The sequence below is a fragment of the Neofelis nebulosa genome, chromosome 11 (genome assembly GCF_028018385.1).
Source record: "Neofelis nebulosa isolate mNeoNeb1 chromosome 11, mNeoNeb1.pri, whole genome shotgun sequence".
Lineage (NCBI taxonomy): Eukaryota > Metazoa > Chordata > Mammalia > Carnivora > Felidae > Neofelis > Neofelis nebulosa.
In genome coordinates, this window is record NC_080792.1 from 69,268,465 (window position 1) to 69,283,051 (window position 14,587).

The 14,587-nt window shown below is 50.8% G+C and overlaps 1 protein-coding gene across 3 annotated transcripts in view; it reads left to right on the forward strand.

The window, feature by feature from the left end:
• Positions 1-2,354: 2,354 nt before the first annotated feature.
• The window catches only part of SEZ6L (seizure related 6 homolog like), a 173,792-nt gene continuing 161,559 nt past the window's right edge, over positions 2,355-14,587 (forward strand). The window contains exon 1 of one of the 3 annotated variants that reach the window (XM_058693100.1): positions 2,355-3,004. In XM_058693100.1, coding sequence (XP_058549083.1) covers positions 2,911-3,004 — 94 coding nt within the window. In that variant the 5' untranslated portion in view covers positions 2,355-2,910. The remainder of the gene's footprint in view (positions 3,005-14,587) is intronic. The other 2 variants (XM_058693098.1, XM_058693099.1) reach the window with 2 other exon arrangements.

Here is a 14,587-nt window from a genome sequence, read left to right on the forward strand (position 1 = left end):
TAACTTGCCCTTCTTACCCAGCAAAAGAGGTGAGGCCAGGATCTTACCTTTTGTCTCCTGACCAATTTTAAGTGTATAAGAGCTGATTTATCTAATGGCAACATACAGATTTGTGGGCACACATCTCTACACGGAAGCTAGATTCTCCCCCTGGGCAGCTGTGGGTGGCAGAGAACCCACCGACACCAGAATGGATGGACACGCAAGGTGTCCTGTGGTCACAGAACACAAGCCTGACAAAAGGTAGACCAACTGTATGATTTTGAGCAAGTTACTATCTCCCTGAGCCTCAGTCTCCTCATCTGTAATATGGGTATCAAAATTGCCACAGCAGATGTTTTCATCCACAAGCCGCTCTGGTCCCAGAATGCTATTCCCATCATGGTATTTCTTCTTGGAGGGGGGGAGGGGAATCTTAAAGACAGAGAGAGAGAAAGAGAAAGAGGGAGAGAGAGAGACTTCCCACCATCATAATCTCAGATTGCAAGGTCCTATTCTGTTAGGACTTTACTCCATGCCATGTTTCAGCAGGCAAGCAGAATGAGGAAATCCCTGTCTGTGTTATTCAATGGGTTAATGATTTACGATATCACTTCTTCTGTGTAAGATACCTGCATGCAACTAATGACCTTCTCAACACCCAATGTCTTTATCAAAAGAAGTAACCCCTGATGGTGGACTTTTAGTCATTGTGGCCCGTGGTAACGAGGGGGTACCAAAGCACCAGGGGACATCTACTGAACCATAGCATGGAGACAGCCATCAAACTCCTGAGGTGGGAGGAGTGCCAGCTCTGGACTCAGACCTGGCCTTGAATCTACCTTGTCCCATCGCTTCCTGGCCACGTGACCTCAGGTGGGTTGTGACCTTCTCTAGGACTCAGGTGCTTATCTGTCAAATGGAGACAAGCACGTCTCACTGTGAAGGATCATTACGAAATTGAAATGAGCAACGCTGCACACTGTGGTATAGTACCTGGCAAGCAGGAGATGCTTATAAACACTGGTTTCTTGCCTCCAAGTGTGGAGCTGGCCTATCTCTTTGTTTCTCTCTTCCTCAGTTTCTCCTGTTCTGTTTTCCTCAGCTGCCTTCTTTATGTTTCCCTTCAAGGAATATTATTGGACGCTTACTGCATGCTAGCACTGTGCAGGCCCTAAGTGTTTGGTGACGGGTAAGACAGGCAAGGCCACTCCTTACAGGGCTTTATGTCTAATATGGCAAAGCAATGGGGGGAGGGGGCTTCATCTTCCCCAAGGAAGAAGTCAGCTCTCATACACCCCCTGCCTCTTTATAAAAACCACCAGTAAATGCCAGAAATGGAAACTTCCTTGTGCCAAGGATCAGGTTTCACGGGGGACTCTGTCCGCCAAGCCTGATGCAGATCTGGATCTGCAGTGAGTACCCAGTAAAAAGCACTGAATGAATGAACGAAAGGGGAAGCTTTGGGTGTGGGGGGTCTTTTGATCCCCTAGACCAGAGTGCTTCCTCTCCCCTGCAGTCCTCTCCGACCCTGTGCTGGCCTCCCCCACCCATTCTTTATAGGGACTCCCAGCCACCACTCAGCTAAAGACATATTCCTCCCGCTGCCTGCAACCTTCTCTCCATCTGCTCCCTCTGCCTGCTCAGGCTGCAATGTGGAGATAGTGTGGCAAGGTGGTGTGGGGGGAGGGCGAGAGAGGGCTTCTAAATTGGGGTGAGAGGCCGGAGAAGCTGGCTGGGCCGCAAAGGTAGCCCACACAGTCTGTCTTGAGCCTCTGGGAGTGCCTACAAGCCTGTGCCTCCATCTAGCCCTTGGCCAACGCCTGTCCCTAAGCATCCGCCTGTCTCCCTCCTCTGCTGTCCCCCACCACCTCTATTCGTGGACAAAAGACAAGATGCTGAGAGTCAGGGCTGGGCAAGAGCACAGCGTGGAGGGTGGGCCCCGAACTCCAGCTCAGATAGGGGAAGGGCCCGTATACAGCAGAGCTAAGGGCCTGAGCTGAGAGGAAGCCCTGGCTAGCTCTGGCTCCCTGTTGACAATGGGGATGTGGACGATGGAACTCACATTAAAACAGATCAGTTTTAATTTATAGTCCCTGGTGAGGCTTCACAGGCGTAGGAACCCCCGCCCCCAACGCCAAGTATTGGATACACAATTTCGTGGCCATTTATGTTGTTCTAGGGAGATTAACAACTCTCATCAGATCCACAGAGTGGGACACTTTCTAGGTTACGGGACTCGCTTTGGAAACAAGGGAGGCTGGCAGGGCAGAGGGCTGGTTGGGGCCCAGAGGAGCCTGTGAGAGGCTGCGATGCGGCTGGGAGATCTGGGACTGGGGTCATTCCGGGAGGCTGAGCCATGGAAAGCTCTAGGCTGCTCGCAGGCTGAAGGCTGCGCTCGGTTTTGAGGCCTTCATCTCCCCGTCTGGAAAATGGTCAGGACGCTCTCCGGCCTCGCCTGGCCCGCGCTGGGCTGCCGCGAGCATCCGCTGGGAGGAAAGGCTCGGCCCACAGGACGCCAGGGGAATTGGCTTTAAACTTTGCGGGGCCGACGGCCGGCGGCTGGAGGCGGAGGCTGGCCCCGGGGCGCGGCGGCCCCTCTCCCTGCTGCCCGCCCGCCCCCTCCCTCCCTCCCTCCTCGCACTCGCTCGGCACAGACTCGGCCCCAGCCCCCTCCCTCCTCCCGCTCGCTCCCCGCTCGTTCACTCGCTCGCCGGCTCCTCCTCACTCGCCCGCCCGCGCCCGGCGCAGCTCGGCCAGAGCGATCGCGGGGCTGAGCGCGCGTCCGCCCGGGGGGCTCCGGCGGCTGCCCGGGCCCGCGGACCCCTGCCTCGCAGCGCCTGCCCTGCGCGCTCGCCGCCTCCCCGCTTCCAGGCTCCCGCGCCCGTCCGCCTGTCCGCAGCCCGCGGCCCCGCGCCCCCCGCAGCCACGATGCCCGCGGCCCGGCCGCCCGCCGCGGGACTCGGCGGGACCTCGCTGCTCCTCGCCCTGCTTCTGGGGAGCCCCGCGGCAGCTCTGGCGGGAGGTAAGCGCCCGGAGGGGCGGGGCGGGGGAGGGGGCAAAGTTGCGGCGTGTGCGGGGCGGCGGGGGGTCGTGGCCCACCCGGGCGACTCAAGCACCGCCCGCTGGGATGGGGAGCGGGGGCGGCCACCCAAATTCGGGTCTAGGAACCGCGTCCCCTCGGCCCGGGCTGCTGGGAGTGTGGAGGCGGGGATGTGTCTGAAGGACTCCGGCGCTTCCCGGCTGCGGGCTCCCTTTCGGTCTTCCCGGCTGTGGGGCTGACTCCCTTTTGCAGCCCCAGAGAATCTCCTTGGAGTGGGGTCGCCTCCAAACCCCAGATGCCCGGAGCACTCTGCAACGCACCCGGGGCTGAGAGCCAGATAATTCTCACCCTTTCGGGGAGAGGACGAGAAAAGGTGGGGTGGGGGGGGAGGGGGCAGCTGACCCGCCCTGCAACTGAGGACTAGACTCGAACAGTGCGTCTGGAGGGGCGGGGGGGTGCGTCCTAATGCCGAGCCCTCCCACTCTAGGACCCTTTTGGTTCAGGCTGCCTTGCGGGACTGGGTCCCTGGACCGATCCCAGCCAAGTGTCTGGCAGCCGAACTTGGGTGTGGCTTTCGCCTGGAGGCCGGTGGAGGGCCCTCAGGGTTCTCAGAACTTGCGGGGGAGGAAGAGATAGCAGGTCACAGTCGGGAACCTGAGCGGACACTCCCCTCCCCCACCCCCAACAGCCTAGCGTCTCTTAACACTGTTATGAATTGGAGGGGTGGGTACTAGTTTCGCCCACCACGTGCTTGCCGGTTGGGAAGGTGGGGGGGGGGGGTCCAAGTTTAGGGGAGGATCGCTGCTCCTCCTTCCCAGACCCGGAGCCGCACCCTCTTCTCCACCCCGCTGAAGTCCCCCAGGAAAAGTTGTGTGTTGGGGGGTTGGGCGCTTCATTCACACAGAGCCAAGCGGGAGAGCTTTGAGGATTTAATCAGTTCGGTAGGAGACCCAAAAGTGGAGGGTAGCATTGGTAGGTAGACCACCGGACCTAGCCTTTTGAAAGGTCCAACTCCGGCTCCCAGAAACTCACGTGGGAAAAAGCAGGCAGTTGCAGGGTCTGCCCAGACTGAAGACTGTCGGGGGCGCACACCCACCCCACCTGGGTCCTCATTTCTGTTTGGATGGTCTTGACCCGGAGTTGGGGCCCAGGCGGTGCCCTTTCACCCTGGGGCGTTCTGGACCCCTGGCGTGCACACCTGCTTTCAGCACCAAAGGCCGCGGACAGCTCTCAGCTCCGTGGGCCCTAGTTCCGGGTCCCATTCCTTTCAACTCTTACCCACAGCCTGGAGTGCCCTCCTCAGCATAAATCAGGCATTTTATCCCCACCCCCCTTCTTTTTAAATGTGGAGCCCCGGAGTGCACAGCGAAGGAAATAATTCATCACCTTTTGTTTAACAAAGCATATCATTAAAGAACCCCCCTTTTATGAAGCAATAATATTCACAATTTACACCAGTCTGGACAATTTCTCTGGGAAAGATGGGGGAAGAGAATCGGTTTAAATAAATCATTTCCACCACAACATACTCTTCCTTAATTAGCTGTCTTTCCACAATGGCTTGGTGGCCTTGAACAGAGTCCACATCTCCCTCTCTCATTCCCCCCCCCCTTTTGAATCTGTGTTGTGACTAACACACAGAAAGAACCCAAAGCTACCCAGTGTCTTGCTGGCTTTTCTAAAGTGATTCTACCTCTGAGGACCACACTCCAATACACCACCCTCCAGGAAAAATGCCTTAATGGCAACTCTTGAATTGTCATCCAAGACAAGGATTTCATATCCTGCTTCTTTCACTGGCTTCAAATACAAAATGTGCGTGTGTTAATTTTTAAGACATTTCATATTATTTTCCCAACTGTTCAACACTATAGCTAGCCAGCATATATTTTTAATTAACTTCAGGTCACCGCCAAATTAAAGTCAACTGATGCACTACTTCGGAAGGCTCATTAATAACTGAGCTTCTGACTCTTAGACTCTTAAGTCTTAAGGAAAGAGTGAGGATAGCCAATGAACACTGCCAATTCTGATGGTGCTTTTGGAAACAATTGACCTTCCACAATAAATTCTATTTTTAACATGGAGCCCAACTTCCCACTAATGTCGGAAGGAGAGCCGAACATCTAATACCTTGTTGCAAACTAGTCCTCTTTGCCTGTGGAGTTGAGGGGGGTTTGTAAATACTTGAAAGGGACTTGTTGCTACATTCTTATGCAGGTCACGTGATTCTCTGGGCCATTTTGCTGTAAGGCATGAATAAGTATAAAGTATAACTTGTTTTTGAAGAGGCTTCTTATTGTCTAAAATATGCACATGGGGAATAATTGTAGCTGCGTGCTAAGACTGCAGAGCGTGAGTGTAATTTCTTTTCTTTTTCTCTTGAATTAATAAAGCAAATTCAATATTGCTCAATAAGACTCAAATTTGCTGCCTCCTCTAGTCTCTAATGTGCGTTGTTGTTAAATTCACTTAACAACTATTTTCATTATGGATTGCCATTCTTTTCCACGGAGTTTTGGCTGCTTCTGCTAGGGGCCACCTTATCTAAGCTTGAGGGATTCTTCTTGTGTTCGCAAGGTTTCATTAGACATTCGTACCATAATGTTATAGTCAGTCCTCCCTTTTCCAAGACAGAAGGATGTTTCCTGATCAGAGTGGCTTGTTTTGTGGTTTTGCTCACAAGTACATTCCGGCTATTCACAAAGCTATTCCAAAGGGCTCAATTTACTGGTCCCCGTTTGGTCCAGTGGTGTGCTTCAGACCTCCACTAGGGGCGCTCAAAGCTGTAGTTGGTGACCTAGGGCAGTTCTGACCTTTGTAACCAGCAGGTGCGTGCAATACCAAAGGTCGGCAGGGCAGAGCGGAGCTCTAAAGATGGTCTCGCCACCGCCTCCACCCCACCCCCCCCTCCTTTGCTGCTTCCTACAATTGATTCCTATTTCTCAGAGAGAAAGTATTGATTGACACTTGACATGCAGTGGAAACAGAGGAAGGAAAGAATGCAAAGGCAGGAGAATGCTCCAAGAAAAGCAACCTCAGAATGCAGAGTCCTGCTGTCCTTTTCTCTACCAGCTTGTGGTTTCCTTCATGGAGCCAAATTGCAAAACACCAAAGAGGCCATGACAAGGCCATGGGGGGTTCTGGGGAGTATGAGCTGGGCACTGGTATTAGATTTATAGGGTTCTGGAAAAAAGATATGCTGGCCTCTAAAACCTGGGTCCAGGTCCAGGTCCAGGTCCGGTGTTCATGAATGTGCGACCTTCCATAGCACTGTCTTCTCTGAGCATCCATTTTACCATCTGTGGAATGGGGGCAGGGCTGCAGGATTGATGGTCCTGGTCTGGAAGGATGTTTGCAATGATTCCGTAACACTTCCTTGTTAAAGCACCTGGCACGTAGTAGGTGCTCAAGTAACATTTCCTCTGTTTTTCTCCTGCTTTTCAAAAAGCAAATTGCCCCTATTAGTAGGCACCAAGGGAGCGAATCCCTGAAGTTGGTGAAGCAGATGTTGGCATAAATATCTGGGTGACTGAGGCCCAAGTAAAAAGGGCGGATGTGGGAGATGGTGCCGGCATCCTTCCTTCCCAAGGCCTCCTACTGTAAATCTTTGAACCCCAATATTACCATCAGGAAGCAGAGTCCGTGGCACCAGACATGTAGAATGGCAGTCTAACGGTTGGAAAGGAGATACAAGGAGAGAATCTTCTGGAAAAGACATTTACTTGTTCATTCATTTAACATTTACTGAGCACTTCCTATGCATGTGGCAGGCCCCCCGTAGGGTGCAGGAGAGACAGAGTAATATGTTGGGGTCCCTGTCCCAGTAATGACCGCTTAGCAAGAGAGATCAGAAGTAACCCACTGGCATCCATGCCCTGTGATCTGCGCCTCGGGAGGGGGCACATCAGAGTGCTGTGGGATCTCACGGGCGAGTGTGGTACACTCTCGCCTGGTGGGCTTCCCTGAGCAGGTAGCGTTTGAGCTGGCCCCGGAGGGATGTGACAGGTGCCAGCAGACAGGGCCGATTGTTCTCCGGTGGGATAGTAAAAGACTGTGAAGAAAGCTTCACTTTCGGAGCACATCACGCACGCACGGGAAAAACCAGAGGGAAGTGAGTGAGTGGGAGGGGCAGGCAGGTGGGCACACAGCCTGACACCTTTCTAAAAGAAATCGTCAGACCTGCGCCTCCTCCGTGCTCTCCCCGGGACGTCGTGGGGTCAGCGCATGAAGCCTGGAACAAAGGCCTGTGAGGCGCTGTGTTCGCTGTTGTCCGCTAGAGGTTAGCAAGCCTCTCTGAAGACAGCGGGTCCCAGTAGCCCAGTAGAGCCGCCCCAGCACTGGGTAAACACTGCCTCACTAGATTTGCATATTTGCATAATCCTCTGGTTATTGTGGCTCCTTGGAAGCAGCCTTTTGGTGTCGGGTGAAGGGAGGGGGTGAGGAGAGAAGGGGCTGGTTCTAGGGGAGGGTACAGTGATGATGAGTCAGGTGGAGGTCAGTGGACATGCCTGATGTCATTTACAACATGGCTGGAGCCATGTCTTAACAATGAAAACAGTATTCACTGAGTGTTGATTTGGTTCCAAGCCCCGTGATAAGTGATTTATGTAGGTTGGTTCAGAGAAGCCTCACGACAGCCCCAATAGATGCAGTTATCATACCCATTTTATAGATTGGGAAGTGGAGGCACAGAGAGGTTAAGCTGTGTGTCGAGAGTCAACAAGCCAAGAAGTGGTTGTAGTCTTGCATCATTTTCTTTCAATTTTTTTAAATGTTAATTTATTTTGATAGAGAGAGACAGTGCGAGGGTGGGGGACGGGCAGAGAGAGAGCGGAAGAGAGACAATCCCAAGCAGGCTCACACCGTCAGCACAGAGCCCAACGTGGGGCTCGAACTCACAAACCATGAGATCATGACCTGAGCCGAAATCAAGAGTCGGATGCTTAACCGACTGAGCCACCCGGCGCCCCTGGCATCAATTTTTTAACACCATGCCTCGCCATTGCCTCGTATTCCGCATTCCCCACGCTCGTGTGCAGATTTCGCTGATGTATGACAGGGGCCAATAAATATTTGTCAGATGCATGTTGGAGGCGTATCCTCTGCCCACCACTGTTCCTGGTACAGGGTAAGCACTCAAGTAAAACTAGTCAAATTGAAGGGAGTCATAAAGCGAAACAGGTTACAATGTATGTGTGGGCAATTCGTTCATAACCATCGTCTCCACTGATTACTGAATATACATCAGGCACTTGCATAGGTTGTTTTATTTAATCTTCCCAATTTCTGTCCATTTTAGTGATGAGGAAACCAAGGCTTAGGAAGCTATTAGTTCAGGAAGCTCAAGGTCATCAGCTAGGAAGTGGCAGAGGTAAGATTTGAATCCAGATACTGTGATTACTGAGCATATGAGCTTGAGTGTCGGGCACAGCGCCTTCCAAGCTGGGTCCTGCTGTGTTTCCCAATGAAATGTGTGTACAAGGTGACTTCACTGTTAGTGTGCCATCGGGCTGGGTGGGTCTGAACCCCAGGTCATCAAACTCCAAAACCTGCCGGGATAGTGACCAAAATGGACTAGGATTTTCCTAAGCCCCTAACATCTCTGAGACAAAGGAAGGAAGGGAGGAGAGAGGGGAGGAGGGAAGGAGGAAGAAAGGAAAGCAGGATAGAAAGAAGGAAGGGAAGAAGGAAGGGAGGGAGGGGAAGGGGAAGAGGAAGAGAAAAAAGGAAAAAGAAAGAGAGAGCTTAAAGATTATTCTTCTCAACCAAGAAGACTTCACAAAAGAAGGTGAGCAATACAGCTCCTTCGTTGGTTGGCTTTGGAATTCTGGCTGTTTGTAATTTCCCCTGTTCCCAAACCACCCCACCGTTAATGGAGAACCCAGAGTATAGAAAATGGGTTTCTGTAAGCTCCTAAATTCAGGAACCTAAACTTAATCATCTTTTGGCTGCGAGTCTCAGTTTTCCCATCTGTAAAACGGATCACAATAACCACAGCTACATATGCAAACCTGGCCTCACAGGGCTGGGATGAGACATGGGAGTTAAGGGCTTTATGCATACCAGGAAGTTAAGCTTCAGGGCGGTGGGTGCTGGCATGGAAGGCCCAAGCCTCCAAGCACCCCCATGCGTGTTTTGTCCTGGGCTGGTTATGAAAGAATGACAAAAGAGTGGCACTGCAGTTTGCCATTCAGTGTGGGTCCACTCTGGGCTAGAGGACTGGCCATGTGCTTACCCTATATATTCACTCCTTTGGTCCTGCCCCAACCCTATCAGGTGACGTTACTAAGTAGGTATTACAGGTAAGGAAACGGAGTCTTGGGAAGGTACAGCCCTTGCTCAAGGTGTTATGAACAATGAAGGTTACAGTCAGGGCTCAAACCCAGGTTCATTCTAGATGCTAGGGTATGAGGTATCACCTAGCAATGGCCAAATGGAGAGACGATGCAAGCCCAGAAATTAGGGCAGTTTGCACTGGACGCCAGGTGGGGAGATGCTTCCTCATCCAGTGGCAAATGCCACATGTCTCAAGTCAGCTCTCCAAGAGGAGAAACAGTTCATCCCAACCTTCCATACTCCCTCTGATGCTCCTGGTCGAAGCATCTTTCTTGTCTCACTCATGCAGTTCCTTCAAGCTGGACTGTCCCCCTAGGAGCCTGCATAGCTGAAGATTAAATTCCCAGCTGGCTGATTTTAGCAGCATGACCTTGAGCTATGCATGTCAGCGCTCTGAACCTAGTTTGGCCTAATACATAAAATCAGGGTCCTGTCTCCCTTGCAGGATGGTTACAAATAGTCAAAATGGGTAGCTATGTATAGCCCGTAGCAAGTACTCAATAAAATTTCCCATTGTTGCTACCAATATTCACCTGGTGAACTTCTACTCATCCTTCAAAACCCAGTCCCTAATTGCCTTTGCCTGTCTCCTGTCTGTGCCAGTTATGAATCACCCTCTGCTCCCCCATCCCATTTTATCCCTCTATTATAGATAACTCATACACTCATGATGCATGAGTTACCACTTAACATGCCTCCCTCAAAAACATCAACCGAAGCTTACTCATCCATATGACTCTTAGCCTGTCTGTAACCCAGCATAAGGCTCAACCCATTTGTAAAGCTACACTACACTGCCTTTCATCTCAATATTAGTGGCAGGGAGGTAGAAGCAATCTGAAGATCTGCATGTGATTCCTCACCCTTTCTCCTATATCCGTGTGGCCGTGGACAGCTGGTCAGGAGACTTGATTCCTCATCAGAAAACCGGAAATAGCAGTAGTGTCCTACCTCAGGGAATTGCTGTGAGGAAGATCAGTGAGCCGATGGATGTGAAATCGCCAAAGAAGTCTACAAAAAAGAAGATGAGGAAGACGAATTCGATGAGGGAGGAAAGAGACACACTTTGTGAAAAACAACCACCGCGACCGACCTTTGTGCAAACACACAGCCACAAGATGGGCCATTCGGTGGGTCCCCGCTGAAGCCGTGTTTCCTTCCAAGGGGCGTATTGGCTGCAATTACTTACCCTGTGGCTTAGCTCATTTCGGGACAGAGACTTTCTGGGCACGACACTGGGTGTTGTGGAGTCTGCCTTCTCTTGGGTCCCCTGGCAGCAGCAAAGACAGCAAATGCCCAGCTGAAAACTAGCAAAGTGAATGAAAACCTGTGCTTTAGAGTCAGAACAGCCTGAGTTTCAGGCTGTTGCTTTCCATTAGGTGTGTGACCCTGGACAAGCAGCCGGGTCGCCCAGAGCCATCGTTGGACCACACGTAGGGGTGCCGGTCTACGCTCTCGCATTCTCCAGAGATGGTGTGATGAATGGGGACTGGGAATTGACATGCTCTGCAGAAAAAGTTAACAAGGCACCCCCTTCCTGGGCTCTGTCATATTAAATCAGATTGTAGCAGATTTCAGGCTCTCGACCTGCCTCGATCTGTTCCCTGATAGATTCATTTTACTGAGGAAAGAGACCCAAAGACAAGAAGGGACTTAACTTGCTCAAGGTCCCACTGCAAGTGAGCGGCAGAGCCAGGACTCAAACCTCTGACTCCTGTTTTCTGACTTCCTTTCTGAAATGACGTTTCCCCTCCTTTAAGAACAGTGGGATGTTCTCTCCTAGTGTGTGTGCTGAGAGCCAAGCAGAGGTGGCAAGGGGAGCCTTAAAGTCTCTGTCTCCATTAAACCAATGGCATCCATTACCCAAATCGGATATTTACATCATGTGTCCGTGGCAGACTGACTGCATAAAAGAAACGTTAGCAGAAACTGAAATCAGGCCGTGGCTCCCTCCCATGCTGACTTGGCATCTGAAGCTTTGAGGCACTAGCAGACCAGCTCACACCTGGGAATGGTGCCATCCGAGCAGATGGCTTGAGTCAAGCAAGCAAGAGTAAATCGTGGAAGCTCAGGGAGGCTCAGGTCCCAGGCCAGGTGCCCCCCTCCCCTGCTGGTCTTCCATGCTCTCACCATGGGTCGTAGGGAGTGGCTCATTGAGAAATCCAGTGGGGGTGGTGGGGGGTGTGGAGAGCCAGGGAAGAGTTGATTGAGGCATGGATGATGTGGTCAGGGCCAGCCTTGGGCAAGTAGCTGGACACTAAGGGATGATCTAAAGGCTGGAAGTTAGAGTAAGATGGGTGGATACAGTCCAATACATGGAGCCCGGAGCTTAGGACAAGTCCTGTAGGGCAGAGGGGTGAGTATGAACCAATGGGTGATGGTTTCCTTGTCTGGTCTCATCCATTTCCAGTTTGGGTGTAGGCACATGCCAAGCTCAGTGTCATGAGTTAGTGAGTTGGGATGCCGAAATGGGGCATTGACTCAGGACCAAGAGCCCAGCAAGGCAGTATAGTGTGGTAAAGAGCACTTATTCTGAAGTGACAGATATTGGCTCCAACCTAATTGTGTGATCTTAGACAAGTCACTTAACCCAGATGATTGGGGTTGGGAGGGGGGAGTGATAACAATTATAGTAATGATTTGTTGAATCTTAGCTGATTCCCAGATTCTCACATCAGTGCTGGCTTCCAAGAGAGGAACCATTATTTCTTTTGGCTGTGCAGATCAAAGGCTCATTCAGGGTAGACAAGAATAAGAAGGCATGCCCTAAGGGTACCCCAAATACTGAGCCAAGAATACTCCAGGGATGGGCTCCTTTCTCCATTTCTCTCTTCCACGGCATCTGCTTCTGTCTACATAGGTTGCTTCTGGCTGTCTCTCTATCGCCTACCTCCTTCTGCTCACTCACAGCAATCTTTCTCATCACCTCTCCTTACACATGGGCTATAATGGCTTCTCCGGGTCAAACTCTACATGTACACCATCTTATATGGTAGCCACTGGCCACACGTGGCTATTTGGTTTCAAATTTGAATTAATTAAAATTTAATTTAATTAGAATTGGAGTTCCTCAGTCCCACTAACCACATTTCAAGTACACGTTGGTCATGGGTGGCTAGTGGCTGCCATATTGGAGAACGTAGACAGAGAACATTCCCATTGTGGTAGAAAGTTCTACTGGACAGTCTTGCTCTAGATCATGGCAGTCCAGACATACCATCTGACACTCAGCTTCTTCATGTTTCCCTGTTCAGATTCTTGAGGAGTATGGCTTGTCCGGCTCGGACAATAGATTGGCTGTTGAGTTCAATCCAGTCGTCTGTGGCTGGTGGGGTGAGTTTGCCATGGGGTGTAACACAGGGCTCATCAGGTATGTATTTGGGTAGAGCAATCACCACTAGTGACATTTCATGCTCTTGCTCTGCTGGTCTTTCTCAACCCTTCTAATTGCCAGGATGTGGCTCTGGAAACTCTTTGGCCAGTACATCCATATTTATATAGCTGTGGCCTCACTGATAAACATATCTAAGAGCTGGGGAAGATCACACTGTGTCTGCTGACTCGTCTCCCTCACTGGGCAGTGAGGTCCTTGGGGTCCAGAGTTGTCTCTTATTGTCTCTGTATTCTTAGCTGTTTTGTTGAAGGGATGAATGAATGGATGAATGAATGAATGAGTGAATGAACGAATGAAAGGAATTCATTCTTTGGCCATGAATGACCCCAATTTGGGAGGCATAGGGCACAAAAGCATTTGCAGAAAATGCCCTTCCCACCATTTGGGTAAACTCAAGAAAAGAATTTGAGATGGGCATTTATGAGAGGGGTCCTCATAAACTGTTACAATTGGGCGTTTCAAAGGGTCCATTCTCTGCAAATCAGGCTGGGGTGGAAAGTGAAGAGAAGCTTCAAGATAGGGCCCCAGGAGCCTGCCCCCTCCTTGTGAAAATGTTCATCTGGAATGAGAACAATGCAGTTAGGAGCAATGGTGGAGGTGAGTGGGGAAACAGAATGCGTTTTTTCCCAAACATGTGGTTCTATGCATGGTTTTAGTAATGCAGCTGTTATATAACGTTGTGATTTCTTCAAAGCTTTAATATTATGGAGACAGAGGGAGGAGGTGTTTAATGTTTAAAAGAATGTACTCAGAGTACACTTTCTGGGAGTGGTGGACTCAACAGTGGCCTAGGCCAGAGACGGGTCGGAACTTGGATCCCAGCCCTGGTGTTTCTGTGCTGTGTGACCCTGGAGAAAATGGTCTAATCAACTCAGCCTCAGTTTCCATCTGCAAAGCAGGAATATGATGCTTCCTCTGCCTCCCCCATAGGGTGGATTGTGAGATTGCAATGCCTATGTCACCTCCCTGCTCATCTCCAGCAGTGTCTGTGAATGGTCCCCCAGCCCCTGGAGTTGAGCAGTGTACAACCTATGCAGCAGTATGTGGCAGCCCTGGATGTGGAAGTGCACCACTAAAGTGTAAAGTCATTACAGCAAAAGGAGAGGGACAGAGCTCTCCTGACTCCTCATTCTCTACAGGCTTCTGATCAGACCTCTTCCTCCATGGCCCCTGTAAGGCAGGTTTACCAAGTTGTAAAGCTAATTTGGGGCCAACCACCTTGGAAATTAATGCAAACTGTGTGGAATCAGTCCTAGCCCTACTTTTCCAGGGCTTCAGGAAGGGAAATTTGCCTAATTTATGGCATTAATAAAAAATGATGTGCTCGGGCTAATTTGCATACTTTTACTTCAATCAGGGTTAAAAGCCACACTTTGTTGTTGTTTCTAAAGAAAGCCTCAGACTTCTCTTGTTATTCCAAAGGTGTAAACTTAGGCAAGTTACTTAACTTTCCAGGCCTCAGTCTCCTCAGCTGTGAAATGACAATGATCCATGGACCCACATCACTGGATGTCGTGAGGACCCGAGGGTTGTGAATGGGTAGAATAGTGGTTGGTGCCCGCTAGGAGTCCAATACTTACAATAGCATAGATAATATCAGATCATACTTATGGTATCATCATCATCATTCATTCATTCATTCAACATGTATCTTGTCCTACAATTGGTGTCGCGGAGGAGTCAGAAGCATGCGGTGTCACAGTGTGCCAACCTGTGGAGTTGTTGCAAGCCCAGCACCGGGACTCGTGTTGGAGCAGAGCAGGTGTCCAGCCACGGGATGCACGGACAAATGGATTACAATGATCATCAATCACTGTACCACAGATGCAAGA